This window comes from Chaetodon trifascialis, chromosome 9, assembly GCF_039877785.1.
Source record: "Chaetodon trifascialis isolate fChaTrf1 chromosome 9, fChaTrf1.hap1, whole genome shotgun sequence".
Lineage (NCBI taxonomy): Eukaryota > Metazoa > Chordata > Actinopteri > Chaetodontiformes > Chaetodontidae > Chaetodon > Chaetodon trifascialis.
The window spans coordinates 27,863,520-27,878,416 of NC_092064.1; the positions used below are offsets into that span (position 1 = coordinate 27,863,520).

A 14,897-nucleotide genomic window follows, 5' to 3' on the forward strand; every position below is an offset into this window, starting at 1 on the left:
AAGCAGCATGTAGACAGGACCCTGCCTCAGCTGCCATGATGGCATCCAGTGCAGTGATTGGTCAGCTCTGAGCGCGGGAATGAGCCACTTATGTTTGAGCTGTTTTGATCTTTTTTAAAGGGTTTTAGAGAGAAGTTGAGTCCTGATTGTAGCCGGAAATGTTTACACACAGGCAGCTGATATGAACGCTGACACACAGAACGAAAGAGGGCGAGAGGAAGAGAAAGAAGTGATCAGACGTGCAGGACAGACGGTGTTCAGTGATTCAGTGAACACACAGAGAGCTGACAGAGGCATGAAGGCAGGGTGTGTGTGAGGGTGAGGCTGATGTATGACTGTCACATGCCATCCCGAAAGTCAGTCTGAACCAACACAACACTGGTGCAACAGGATATGTAACACACACGCACACGCGCACGCACGCACACACACACACACACACACACACACACACTCTGGTATTTATATCTCTGAGTGTTGTGACTTTAAAGAACGATGCTGGAAGACGGATATTTACACATACCGGACATCAGCGAAGAACAGAGGGTCATTTCTCACCACGTCGCCTGTGGTCGGGGTCACTGCGCTCAGACCCGGAGGAACAGCTGCAGCGACACCGACACGAGCAGGAAGGCAGCAGGTATGCATTTTCAATCACAGCCTGAGCAGAAGGAGAAGACCGAAGACACCAAGAAAACAGACGACACAAACTTTCAGAAGCACTGAGAATGTTTGTTTGAAGGTTTGAGGATCTGTAAATATCTGAGGCAGAGGTCAGAGGTCAGGGGTCAGAGGGAGAGATGACTTGTGGTACGAAAGTGAAGAGAACAAACTGCAATGAATCCTTTATTTTATTTATCGATGTGTATTATTTACTATTACATATCCCACGGACCGTTCTGTCCAGCAGAAAATGAAATTGATACACAATTTATCACATCATTAAATTAGAATCATATTAAACAATTAAAAATATTCTTTTTATATATAACAAACCAAATGAAGTGTTGATTGGTGCTGCTAGCCTCGAAAAAAACTTCACAGATTTTCTTTATCCACAAAACATTATGCTGAAACCCAACAAGCCCAACAATTATTCAGAGACAGAAAAAATTATTTCCAAACCACTTTATGCACATTTTTTACAACCCGGTATGAGGCACCTGTGGATCCATCAGTGGATCAATCAGTATGAACTGATCCAAACTGATAAATGATCCGTGTGAGGCCACGTCTTAAAGTTCTGCTCACTGAATGAGAGAGGTGACCTTTCCTCACAGCTCAGTCAATCATAAACCTCACCTGACTGAAGGAAGTGTTTCCATCGACTTTCATACATGTGAAACACTGAAATATTACATGCAGCTCTGCAGCAGGCTTACAGGCAAGATGGCACTGACGATACAGGAAACAGGGATTAATTGATCATGTAACACGCTGAACTTTAGTGGATCATAGCAGATCTGGGATGGACTTAATCTGAAGACGCTCTGGTTGAAGATGAGTCAGTTTATGAGCTGTGACAGAGGCCGAACTTTGGCCTCCGTCAGACATTAGCCTGTTTTTTAAGCCAATTGCTGAAACGCCTTTTGTTTATTACGCCAAAGCAAATCCCGACGAATCCATCTCAGCGGACCAGGTGAGGTCAGTTGTACATGGTCATGTGGAGCCACTGGAACCAATCAGAGAACAGAAAACGGTTGAGAGTCACCTGGTTTAAAGACCCTTAATATGAATACACTTCATTTCATGTTTGACAGGTTTCACGAAGAATCTGCCACACTGAGACGCAGATTTAAAGTCATTCTTATTCTAAAAGGTAAATAAATAATAATTCAACTCTTGGTTCAAAGTATCTTTTGCTAAAGCAGATAAAGAGGAAGGAGTCAGCATGTAGGTAGAAAGGTGGACGGTGTTCACACCTGTCTGAAGTTGACCGTCACAGCTCCCATTCCCGCCATGTCGTACGCCTGAAATTTGTCTGCAGAAGAAGACGAGAACAATGAACACCTGAGGGGGGGGGGGGGGGGGGGGGGGGTGTTACAGGAAGGCTGAATCTATCTTTTCATGCATCACAGATAACTTGAACTTGAAGTAAAACTTTGTTGCTGCTCTTCGCTGTCTACTCTCACTGTGGCTACGTATAATATTTGTGTATTTGCTCAAACAGCTGATTGGCTGACTTCATCCATCATATTAGCATTTAGTTTGTGTGTTTCTCCTCAGTTTCTGTTTTCAAATGTTGGATTTAATTTCATTTGTTACTGAAACCCTGTATCTACTTGTTTGTGGCTGTTTCTGCTCTGTGTGACTGTCAAAGGACCGGTGTGCAGGATTTAGTGACATCTAGTGGTGAAGCTGCAGACTGCAACCAACTGAGCAGCCCTCACTTCAGCCTCCCTTTCCAAGTGTGTGGGAGAAGCTACGGTGGCTGGTTTGTCCGTTCTGGGCTACTGTAGAAACATTCTTATGTAACGAAAACACAACAGTTGGTGTTATCAGGTGATGATACACAAATGGAAAGTTAAAGTACGACTGACGTGGCTGAGAAACCTCTAAAAAGTTAAAAAGCCTTTATCTTCTCTGGCTGATAACTCTTTATTGTTCCTGCTTTGCGTCACACATCGTCTCCACTGCTTTCTGTTCGAACGTGGAGTATGAAAACATCTTATTCTTCCTCTCACATCCCCTCTGAGTCTCCTCCTCTGTCCATCTTCACACCCTCTTCCTGTCTTCACCAGCAGGACGTGTTGGACTGAATTATTTCGGATGCAACATTTAACTGATTTAAATATTGTTTTTAGTTTTTAGTTTGCAGCATTCAGCTCCTCTGCCTTTCATGATCACTGTGACAAACCAACCCCCCCCACACCCCTCCCTTACGAATCATGCTCTCCAGTTTCATCAGCAGGTACAGGAAGCCCGGGTAGCTGATGGTCATGTCCGGCTCCGTGTACCTCAGTCCAACCAGCTGCATTATCAGATCGTCCACCATGATGCCTGGAGCAGAGACAGAGCAGACAGACACACGTCAGACAAAGCGAGTCCTCCTGTGAGACACCAAGCTGACCTTCACATACATGTGCAGGTATCAACCAGACCAGCTCACCTGTGCAGTACTGATCCTTCACTAATATTCTAATGACTTACTGATGTTTGACTTGAGTAAAAGGAAAAGCAACAGTTTGAAAATGTACTTGATTACAAGTAAAAAGTAACTCAGGTGAGATGTAATCTTACTAAGTGATTTATTCCAGGTGAAGCAAATGATGGCTGTGATTTTTATGACGTCAAAAGGCTGAAAGGACGAAGTTAATGCGGGTGATTTAAGTGTACAACATTTCAAAATAAAGCGCACCAACAAAGAAGAAAGTCTGGAGAACTGTGATCATCATTCGTTCTCTCGGTTTAATCCAAATGCCGTGAGGTTTGATATCCTGCTTTAGGAAGAATTTACCTTCTTCATGTATAATCTGAATCTGAAGAAGCATTAGCTCACACCAGCAAAGTTTGGAGACTCAAACTTCAGGACAGCGAAAATAATGATTCTCGATCGAACTCAAACACTTGAATCATACATGTGACTATATAAGTGTCAGCGCAGCCAGAGTTAGTGTAGGAGGAGGTGAATGAACTGAGTCAAACAGGGAGAGGAGGAGGCACAGAGAGGTGGTTTGGCTCCCCCTGTTGGTCGAGCTGGTTCTCCCAGAAATCAAACACTAAAACCTGAAGCCAGCAGAGACTGCAGAGCTGGGACACATTAACTACGAGATGCAGCTGAGGAATGTGAATGAACTTTAAGCTGCTGCGTGTCCTCAGGCCCACCTGCTGCCTTCAGAGCCGGGGAGACCTCCTGATACTCCAGGCGATGAGTTTTGTTCTTGTCAAACACCAGGAAGATATCCTGAGGAGAGATGAAACAGCAGAGCGATGAATGAAGAGCGGCAGGAAAGTTTTGGTTCACAGTCACGTGCTGCTCTGCTGCATGCTGTGGCAGGTTGATAAGCTCACCGTCCACCTCCTGATCTTCTCCCACAGACTCTGAAACTCTGGCCAGTTGAGCTGAGCGATGCCTTGGCTCTGAGGAAAACACTGAGGTCAAGGAAATGAAGCACACGGATGAGAACGAGCTGAAAGACGCAACACAACAGCCCTGCAGTAAATCCTCCTCCATGGAGGTCAGAGTGTTCAGTTTTGTTGAAACTGTCAGAGATGTCTTTGTGGAGCTGCAGACTTTCACTGGAGAGATGATGTGAACGACCCAGCAGCCTCTAAATGCAGTGCTGATCATAAAGTCTTGATTTTGAACTTCTGCTGTGTCACTCTGAGTCTCAGAGCTTCATAATAATCATGACAGGAAGTGGAAAATTAAGAGGAACTCTGAGTTTCAGAGCCTGGATAGCTCAGTCGGTAGAGCATCAGACTTTTAATCTGAGGGTCCAGGGTTCAAGTCCCTGTTCAGGCGACTGAAGTTTTAGATGTCAGCTGCAGGTAAATCACTCAGTAACAAATACTTCATCACATACAGACTGTTTACTGTGAGGTACACAGTCTGTACACAGTACACAGTAAACAGTCTGTGAAGTTAATAACAAACAACGTGTCAATCAATCAAACTGGAACTTGAGAATCTTTCTGTGAGTTATTTTCTTTTAAAGATTTCTCCACTAATTAACTATTTCCTGCAGCTGTCCTGTTTTCTTTGTGCACTGCATTACAGGACAGTAACTAATACAACTACTGTCCTACTGCATGGAAATTATTGGAGGTAAGATGGCCTTGAGACACAAATACTGACTGTGAAGTTGGCCGAAATGAGACTGAAGTAAAGTTCACAGTTCAGCTCATAAACTTCTTTCTTGTGCTCCTCAGCTTAAAACATCACCTGAACAGGGACTTGAACCCTGGACCCTCAGATTAAAAGTCTGATGCTCTACCGACTGAGCTATCCAGGCTCTATAGAGCTTAATTCACCTCAGACACTCGTCAACAATGTGTGAGTTACGTTTAAACTGAGACAGCAGGTGTCCACACTCATGTTTGTCTTTTATCATCTTCACTTGCAGTTGACTCGTCTGTCTTCTTAAACTGAAACCTGAACGTGTCCCGCTCTTCTTCAGGTGTTATAGGATTTTAAGGATACATCCATGAGGACCACCATGCTCTTGCAGTGCTCCAGAGCCAAGTACTTCTCACTGCCAGCCAAAACTGAACACAGGTGAAGCCATCAGAGGACATTTGAACACGCAAAGAGGAAGTGAAAGTGCTGCAAACAGATTAAAGGCTGATTCCACCTGAGCAACAAGCCAATCAGCTCTGGGCTTATCTACATTTGCATTTGCAGACAGATCTCTGCAAGACTAAAACCACAAAACCAAAGAAGGAATGAGATTTTGGAAACAGCCTCCTGCTGAAATAACTCGTCTGAACTCGTCTGTTAATGACGGCAGAGACTTCACTGACCTCCTCCCTGGATGGCCTCAGTCAGCAGGCTGTGCAGGTGAAGCGGTTTGCAAAAGCCCTTCTGACGACACAAAGAGGGAAACAGTCACAACACGAGACGCAGGGTCACTTCAACACACACACACACACACACACACACACACACACACACACACTCCTCTTCATACTCAGCCCAGCTCACCTTGCTGCAGTGCTTCTTGAACAGATGTGCGGTAGATTTGGGAGAAGGAAGAGCAGCGTGCTGAGAAAACGAATGCTGCAGGACAAAAACACATTTAGAAATATTCATCGATGCCTTGACGCAGACAGACTGAAGCTAAATGAACCCATAACAATGCTCTTTGATCTGACATTCACTGTGTTAAACTGCTGTAGGTGATGCAACCAATCAGAGCCTGGATAGCTCAGTCGGTAGAGCATCAGACTTTTAATCTGAGGGTCCAGGGTTCAAGTCCCTGTTCAGGCGACAGAAGTTTTAAGATGTTTGAAGCACAATGAGGCAAATATGATCTGTCTTCATGACACAAAGCATCACAGTGCAGGTACTTTCAACTGCCTGCTTGTGCAGCTGTGAGACAACAGTGCATCAAGAGTAAATCACATGCTTTCAACATGCAAACTCACCAGGTGACATGAAGGAACGGTGGAGCTGCTTTTGTTCACTCATGTGACCTGAGCACACATCCTACGTGACACTGACTTAGAATCAGTTCACGGTGCAGAAGCGACACGGCGACACGAGCAGGAACAGATCAGAATCAGCTGCTGTTTCCAGCTCCACCGGTTAATGTGCGCTTCAATCAGTTTAACCCTTTTCTCACCCAAACAGGGACCTGAAGCCTGAATGACAGAGTGACTGAGCTCCCTGACAAGGTCACATTTCACCACTTCTTTACTGAGCTGATTTAACTCATCTCCTACCTCTGTTGCATCTTGTGGCGCAGGTTTGTGAGCCGGCCTGCAAAAAAAGCATGAAAACATATTGGAATCATACCTGTAATCACACAAAGTTCCACATCTAAAGAAACTGGAGTTCAAAGAAGTTCTGTATGTTAAGTTCTGTCATCACGGTGGAAATGACGAAGAATCAAAATGCTCTTTTTTCTGAATTCTTTGGCTTCCATCTGTTGATCCATGACTCACGTGGCGGCGTTGCCCTGCTCCGTCAGCACCCGCAGGAGGAACGCTCCCTGCTGGTTGTGCTCGGAGGTCGAAGGGATGATGATGTAATGACCCGGTGGGAGGGACCCGCGAAGAACGACTTCCCGACGTGAGGAGTAATGGGGGCTGCAGAGGACCGGGCGGAGGCGGCTCAGGTCCTCAGGCGACAGGTTTGTGTTCTGTGGATTGGCCTGAAGAGACAGCACACAGTCAGAATAAGCGCTAACTTTGTGTGTGTGTGTGTGTGTGTGTGTGTGCGCGCGCGTGTGTGTGTGTACCGGGTATATGTGCAGGGCTATGGACAGGTGAACGCCTCTGCGTCTCTGGTGTTTCTGCATCAGAGCCAAAACGAAGGAGCAGGTCTTCCGAGAGTCGGCTGTGTTGCTGTCCATCTCCGACAGGACGAAGTGGAACTGAGGGTTCTGCCAGAAGGAACCTGGAAACACACACACGCACGCACACACACACACACACACACACACACACACACACACACACATTTATACTGCGTATCATGTTGTGAACAGGACGTTGGTTCATTGTAACCTTTAAACCTTTGATGCCACAGCAGGAGCTTCCATTAGAAACACAGCAGTTTGCAGCATCATCTGCAGCCAAAGCAGCAACTTCTCAATCTGACATTTACCGACTCTGACTGCAGGATAACTCGATCAATACGACATATTGTCTGAGAAGTTCATTCAGAGCCACGCAGACAGACAGACAGACAGACAGACAGACAGACAGACAGACAGACAGACAGACAGACAGACAGAGCGACAGAGTGACAGAGCGACAGACAGACAGACAGACAGACAGACAGACAGACAGACAGACAGACAGACAGACAGACAGACAGACAGACAGACAGAGCGACAGACAGACAGACAGACAGAGCGACAGACAGACAGACAGACAGACAGACAGACAGACAGACAGTGTGTGCTGCCAGTCTATGGCATGGTGCTGTTATTATGACAAATAAACTTGTCTCAGCCTGATGGGAGCTGAAAAATGACCCCAATTAATGGATCTCTAAGATAAAGCTCAAAGAGTTGTCGACCTCGGCAGGCAGCGCGGGAACATTTCTGACTGCAGTGCTTAAATGTACATACAATGCAAATGACATGCAGACATGTTCAAATCAAACCTGTTGTGCAGAACGTGGCCAGGGGTGTGGCACAGTTACATTATTGGCTCTATAATGATCACACAATACATTTCAGATCCAAACTCTGCTCTAAATGAGCTGCGGTGAGCTGACCTCGTATTCCACCATCCTGCTGTATTTTCTCTCATTTCTTATCCACTCCACTTTGCTGTTAATTAAGCTGCTGTTAATTAAACCTCCTGCAGATGTTTCACATCAAACGCCTTCCAGGGCAAAAGGATTAATCCTCCTGAATATGGTTTAAATACAAAGCAGATGCTGAGTGTGAATTAACAAACAGCAGCAGCATAAAATCAACACCACAAATGGGAACCGGCTGGAAAAAAGAGACTTCTCACTCATAATGAAGTAATTAATTAAGTAAATAATGACCACAGTTTTCATCACGTATGTGTATGAGTCTTACCCCCTTGGGGAGAGCCTCCTGCTGTGATGCACGGCACCCAGTTCCCATGATGCATTACGCAGGACCACGGCACGGCTCCCTCTTTGCCGAGAGTCTCGGTCAGGTGACAAACCTCCATCACCTCAAAGTTCTGTCTGAAGTCTGACACCGACATCCTGACGGAGAGTGAGACGGGTGTGATGTTTCCCAACTGTCTGGACGCGCTCCATCACTTTGTGAGACTAGTTTTAATCTTTTTAAATCGTCAGAAAAATGTCTGTGAATCCTCTGACTCCACCGTCTATGAAGACACCTGCAGTCTGGACGTTTTCAGGCCCCTGCAGCCTTTGATCAATCAAAGAGTCATAAACTCACCAGAACTCCCCGTCCTCCCGACTGACCCTGTCCAGTCTCTTCTGCTCCTCCACGCTCACTGTGTTCCACTCCGGCCTGGACAGACACACGGACGGAGACAGGGGACACTTTTATGCTCAAAATAAATTAATGTTATTGTTTCCATAAGAAAAAAACTGGTGTCAGTGAAGTTTCAGCGAGTTAATTCTGACTTCCAGTTTTCTTAATTCTGACATTTTCATTTTAATTGAGAACTAATTTCTCTGCTGTTGGTGAGCACCAACCCTTTCATGTCACTCCAGGCCCCCTCCCACTCTGTGTTGCCCCAGGGGTTGAGGATTCGCACTAGATCCTCGGTGCCGTGTGAGGTCTTCACCTGGCAGAGCAGCAGGAAACAGGCAGAGAAGGTGAGAGAGGGAAGAACAGGCGCTGACGAATCTCCATTTCTGCTCTGTTTCAGGACATTTACCTTCTCTACTGCAGTCAGAGAGTACGCATGTCTGAACATGATCCCGAGCTCATTCCTTTTCTCCAAAGGACCCTGCAGGGAAAAACATCCACCCGCAGTCAGGACAGAAGAGAACGGCGAAATTACACTCGTGTGACTCATCACAGTGTAAACATTCAGCGGGAACATGTTTCCCAGCAGGTCCGTCGATTTAAACCAGACCTGACAAGTCTTTCACCACCGCTAACCTCCTCGCTGTACCTGGCAGTTGGCGCAGTTGATGAGCGCTCCTTTAGCCAGCAGGTGGCTGAGGAAGGCCGGCAGGTCTCTGGGCAGCAAGGAGACGCTCAACACTTCAGCCACCCCGCCCGTCATATCAACCATGGCCTCATGAGGGAAGCCCATGTCCAGAGCTCTGTAGCCACCTTTCACCCTGGGACAAAAGACACGGGGAGGACGAAGACGTCAGATTCCAGGTGGAAGTATCTTCCCAGAGCAGATGGTCAGGCAGACATGATGCTAAAGCGATAGCGAGCTAGTAGCACAAGTACAGCAGAGAAAGTGCAGCCAAAATGTCCCAATGCTAACATGTTAGCTTGACAGCCGTGAGCTCTAACAATAGCCATGTTGGTTGTTTACGTTCACTGTGATAATGTGATAAAGTGTTTTCTTACATGTGAATGACACACACACACACACACACACACACACACACACACACACACACACACACACACACACACACACTCACTTGGCGTAGGCCTTCTCCAGCAGCGAGCTCCAGAACTCGTGTTTGTCAGGAGAGTTCAGGTAGATCAGATTGTTGTCCTGAGTCGGCAGCAAGTCGTCGATCCTCACCTCCTCCCACTGACCGTACTGCCAGAACTGCAGACACACAGAGAGGGTGGTGTTGGTCACAACTTTCTCCACCAAAATGCGCCATCGTGTCCTCCATCATTTTAAGCCTCACGTCTGTTTGGTATTTAGGTATTTACCCTGAAGGTGAAGCAGCCGTTGTATCCGTCCTGGAAGCTCTGTCCCAGAGGCATGACCTTCTTCAGCAGGTCGCGATGCACGGAGAGAGACGCGATGGCAGAGAGCAACCAGCAGTCATCTGAGGAAAGCAGGTTTGAGAAGTAGGTCAGGTTATCAGGGAGGTGAACCGCTCATAAGACCTGGCTCCTTTTTAAAGGCTCCTCTGGTGAATCGTCTTTGGCCCTCAGAGTCCATTGTTCAGTGGCCAGTTGATGATGCTGTGTGCATTCATTAAAAACATCCTGCTGGATTAAACAGGTATCTGTCATCAGGTGGAAACACCACCTGATTAATCACAGGTGCATACGATGGGACTGAATGCTTTTTACTCAACTGTCTCGTGGGAAAAGCGTCCCTGGTGGAAAACACTGTATTGTGTAACACTACTGCAGTTGTGTACTTACTGAGTTTTCCCTGGCGGACGTCCAGGCGCGTAGCTCCATTGACTATGAACTGAGGTGAAGAACAGAGCTCCTGGACGCAGCATGGTGATCATTTGAACAAAAGGAAGAGGAGGAAGAGGAGACGAGAGGAAGGATGGAGAAATAAATGAGAAGGGGGAAACAGACGAGGACAAAAAACAGGATTTAGCACGTCTGAGCAGCATCGTGCCAAAGGGAGTGGCAGTTAATTATTAAAGATCAGCTTTCAGAGCATAAACGGTGTCTGTTCTATGGAAGGAGTCCTCCAGCAGCACGGCCTCATCGCGTCCTTCTGAAAACCCCAAATGTCTGATGAGCGTCACACGTGTCGTCACTGCGCTGTGGTGATGACGGACACATCAGCCCACGACCTGCAGCTCAGGGCGCCTTAAAACATGTTTTACAGGCTAATCTGTTCTGTCAAATTTGACTGGTTTCTGTTCTGTCGTTACAGAAAAAGTTGCATGAAGACGATTAGTATTAGAGGATCAGCAGCCAAAGTCAGAAGCACAGGTGAAAGGACGGAGAACGTACGCTGGGATTACAGTCACGACCCCACAGTCACAGCAGATAACAGCAGATATGTGCAGAGAGATAGACATTATTTCATTGTGGACCAGAGAGCTACACACAGGTGTCGAAGAGCGCTGTGTGTATACAGCATGTGTTTGTTTGTGTGTGAGTCACAGTCCTCAGTACCAGTTCAACAGGATGGGTGTGTATGCCGGGGACGGACCACCCTGCAGCTACGACACGATGATGAAACCCAGCGACAAGCCGCCGGCTGAGGTGGTTACATAACAAAATTTATTAGAATTTGAAAGTACACTTCATGTCTGATAAGCAGATGGGACTGTGTCCAAAGCAGCGTCCTCTAAGTCTTTTCTCCACCACTGTGTCCATGTTTGACCTCAGCATCTTAAAGATTCCTTCAAAGCAGAGATTAAGGTTTTTTTCTGCGTCTTACTCGCATGCCGTATGCACACTGAAAGACTTACAGGTCACTGCAATCATTCAGACATGCCTTTGATCTATCCTTAACCTCAAAGTACAGCTGAAGCCAATGGAAATTCAGTCACTGTTCATAGCAAGATACTGTCCCTCAAAAACTCAAGCGTTGGACAAAAGGAAACTCATGATGGTGTCACTGGACCACCAGAGCTGTTAAACGCATCCTTCAGGGAGCGCCACCAGTTCGATCTGTGTTGAGATATTTTACCACAGACCATGCATCACTTCATGCAGTGGAGGAAAGAGTGGAATATTTACCTCTGAAATGTAGTGGAGAAGGAGTAGGAAGCAGTAGAAAGTGGAATTACTACTCAAGTACAACACTTGAATAAATGTACTGCGTCACTTTGCACCACTGGCCTGGACTGTACTGTGCCGTACGTGAGACACTGTAATCTCTACGAAGAATCAGAAGCACTGAGAGGGAATTCTTCCTCTGTCAGTTAAATATGACACTGACTAATCAGGTCTGTCATCGCAGACATGTCTCCTTTGTGTCCACTTGTGCTTTACTTTTCGCTGCTCATAGAAACAAGTTTGAGGTTTTGTTTTTGGGAAAGTGAACTCGTCTTATCAGTCTGAAGGCTCTGCAATAAATGCAACCTTTGTGAGGCTCGGAAACCTGCAAAGGTTGAGTGAAACTGTAGCAAGCACCTGCTTGAAGCTCGTGGATCCGACTGGACCTTTGTGGAAACAGCCACGAGATCCAAGAAGAACACCAACACTGCAGGCGAAGAGAAGAAGAACTAAGACAACAGCTTCGTCTTTCCACACGTCAGGAGGATTTCTATAAACACCACGAAGACACAAACTGTTCCAGTCCGACGACACATCCAAACACAAGAAAAGCATCCTGCTGTGTGCAGTCAGAGGTGCACATCCATTAAACAAATGCATGGCTCAACACAGGAAGGCCAGTCCTCAGGCCAACACTGAGCAGTTCACCTCCACCTGAGAGACAGCGGACACTCAGTCGAGCAGAGGACAGATGGAAGGAGGCTATTTATGTAAAAACAGAGAAACCATCATTCAGCAGAGGAGGGACATTTAACAACCCTACCCTACATCTGCTGTTCACACCTGACCTCAGGTGACTCCAGCAGCTGTAACGACACAGCCAGAGGAACTGACATGGCGTCACTGACCGTGGTCATGGCCCCACAGAGGTTAAACACCTGGAACATGAGCAGCCTGCTGAACGAGAGGCAAAACATTTTCAAGATTCTACAACTGTGACAACTCCAACACAACAAGTATAAAGGACAACTCACTGAACTCCATGTATCGTATTACACACTACAGAAACACTTTGAATGTCCCTGCTGTCAGCATCATAGTAACAGCGGACTGTCCTGCAGCCTGAAAGCAGGGAGACAATGAGAAAAGACAAGTGAACTTCAGTTGCCTTTGACGCTGCACCGCGTGTAATTAATCCTGTTTAACGTCTTTCTCTCTGCCACTGCAGAGACTTGACATATTTACTCAACAATGGCTGAGTGTAAATACAGCAGCAGGTTTTATCTCATGCTGACCGAGGCCGACCCGGCCCTGACGTGTTAGAGGAGAAGCTGCATGTCAACAGACAACGCTGCTCTGACATCTATAACAAACGGCCCTGCAGGCCTTTGTGTCTTTATATCCCTGCTTTATTTCTTTGAAACACACCCATCCGCCACTGCTCCCCTGTCTCATACTGAAAAATAACTGTTCAGAGGCCAAAAACTGAGGCAGCGTCTCCAGTGAAGTCAGCAGGGCCTCAAACAGCAGCTTCACATCTGGCACACGGCTGTAACTGCTCATCACACGGCTGACTCACGGAGAAAGACCCACATGTGACTCACGGATAGTAAATGTGATTTCATGAGGCTGCTGTCAGTTTCAGTATCAACGCTCACACTAACCTGCAGTACACTGTTATACTGTACGTGTACTGTATTACTCAGTAATGGCTGTATTAGTCCCTGGGCTTTGTTCCTTCTATTAACGTAAACTGTGATATGCTGTAGTAGTTTCTGATGGTATTCTGCACATAATGACCCTGCCTCTGCATTTTCTTCTCAGTACTTTCTTAAAAATCACAAACGTTGTGATATTTTGCATCTCTGGAGCTCAACAAGCCTCCATGTGGTGAAGAATGTCAGAAATCAGGTTTATTTGCACAAAGCAGCACTTCTTGAAGTCCTTTTCTAAATGTTTCAACACAGTACTTTTTACACCACTGCAGTTTTCTGACAGCTGTGGTCACTGAGCAGAAGAAGATTGTCATGCAAACCGGGATGAACTCATAAACCATGATGTATTACCATAAATGAAACTACCCAGCAGCAGAAGCAGCGCTCAGGTGTGTCATTTGGAATATTACTGTCTGATATGTGGCACGTTAGAAGTACAAAGCAGCATGAAATGAAGTACAAGTACCCCAAACTGTGCTGAAGTACAGTACTTGAGTTACAGCAGTGACAGTGTGCAGCTGGATGCACACACATCTGCAGGCCTGCACACCGTCGACTGTCGCTGTTAATTGAAATGGATGTCTGAACGCAGACGTTAAAGCGGATGTTCCACGGTCAGGTTTGGTCTCCGGCTCTTCTTTACCTGAGGTCGTTTCCACTGGACGTTCGACTGCAGCTCGAGCTCTCCCAGGGGGAAGTGATAGTCCACGAAGAGTCCGTCCCGACCCACCGTGTGGACGTCCGCGCTCTCCGGAGGCATGTCCCCGGTCAGGAGGTCCGCCAGCCAGCGCCGGGACTGAGAGCCGAGCAGCTCGTCGGAGCAGACCGAGTCCACATCATCCTCCAGCGGGGGGAGGGAGCCCTCAGAGGACACACTCAAAGACTTTATCATGTCAAATCTGCTCCGAGCTCCACCTTCAGCCCCTTCTCAACTGGACTGGTTTGTCTGACTTCCACGCGAGCAGGTAATTTAAAAAGCACAGGGAAGCCACGCCCTGTTGGACAGGTACAGAGACAGATGCTCACCTGAGCGGAAGGTGTGGGTGGGTGGATGTGCTCTCAGGTCACTGCTGCGGGCTTTTCTCTGACTTCCACTCGTGCAAACGCAAACAAGTCATCAGAAATAATTCACGTAAAGCTTCCGGAGAATTCAAACAAGCTGCACGAGCCAGAAGTTACCCAAACTTTGAGTGTGAAGGACAGATGTCTGTCCCCTCTGCCTCAAAGTGAAGACACATATTTCCCAACATGTCGACCCTGCCTGAAAGGGCCAGTTAAATGTCGCTGTTCATAATTTATAGCTGTTTTTAAACATTATGCTCAATTTTCTCATTAAAGTGAAACTTTCCCAGAATGATTTCTGTGATAAATCAGTCGATTTAGCACCATCAGTTTAGTGAGAAGACACATCTGCACAGTTCAGTCTGATCATTGTGAAGGTTAGAATATTGAGGTGTTTCATATTCAGCAGCAAAATCACCTCCATCAACATGTT

At 46.6% G+C, this 14,897-nt stretch overlaps 1 protein-coding gene and 3 non-coding genes across 4 annotated transcripts; 2 read left to right on the plus strand and 2 right to left on the minus strand.

Annotated features, from left to right (window-relative positions):
- Positions 1 to 1,569: 1,569 nt before the first annotated feature.
- LOC139336668 (calpain-9) lies at positions 1,570 to 14,328 on the minus strand. The gene is made up of 20 exons (XM_070970834.1): positions 14,046 to 14,328; positions 10,422 to 10,491; positions 9,978 to 10,096; positions 9,734 to 9,867; positions 9,244 to 9,415; positions 9,004 to 9,075; positions 8,819 to 8,910; positions 8,556 to 8,630; positions 8,202 to 8,356; positions 6,903 to 7,060; positions 6,607 to 6,815; positions 6,385 to 6,421; positions 5,645 to 5,719; positions 5,464 to 5,524; positions 5,144 to 5,208; positions 4,012 to 4,080; positions 3,826 to 3,904; positions 2,884 to 3,000; positions 1,923 to 1,981; positions 1,570 to 1,672 (listed from the first exon to the last, which is right to left on the minus strand). Exons 1-20 carry the CDS (start codon positions 14,292 to 14,294, stop codon positions 1,646 to 1,648), a joined length of 2,094 nt encoding a protein of 697 aa, XP_070826935.1. The 5' UTR covers positions 14,295 to 14,328; the 3' UTR covers positions 1,570 to 1,645.
- On the plus strand, positions 4,393 to 4,465 carry trnak-uuu (transfer RNA lysine (anticodon UUU)). The gene has a single exon. It is a non-coding gene; the product is annotated as a tRNA-Lys (tRNA).
- On the minus strand, positions 4,883 to 4,955 carry trnak-uuu (transfer RNA lysine (anticodon UUU)). Its single transcript has one exon. It is a non-coding gene; the product is annotated as a tRNA-Lys (tRNA).
- trnak-uuu (transfer RNA lysine (anticodon UUU)) lies at positions 5,857 to 5,929 on the plus strand. Its single transcript has one exon. It is a non-coding gene; the product is annotated as a tRNA-Lys (tRNA).
- Positions 14,329 to 14,897: the final 569 nt, after the last annotated feature.

Coding starts and splice junctions, on each gene's coding strand:
- LOC139336668 (XM_070970834.1), bottom strand. CDS start 14,294: ATGATAAAGTCTTTGAGTGTGTCCTCTGAGGGCTCCCTCCCCCCGCTG. Junction 8,631..8,818: donor GCCTGGAGTGACATGAAAGG/GTTGGTGCTCAC, acceptor GTGTCTGTCCAG/GCCGGAGTGGAACACAGTGA. Junction 1,982..2,883: donor GAAACTGGAGAGCATGATTC/GTAAGGGAGGGG, acceptor CTTCTTCTGCAG/ACAAATTTCAGGCGTACGAC.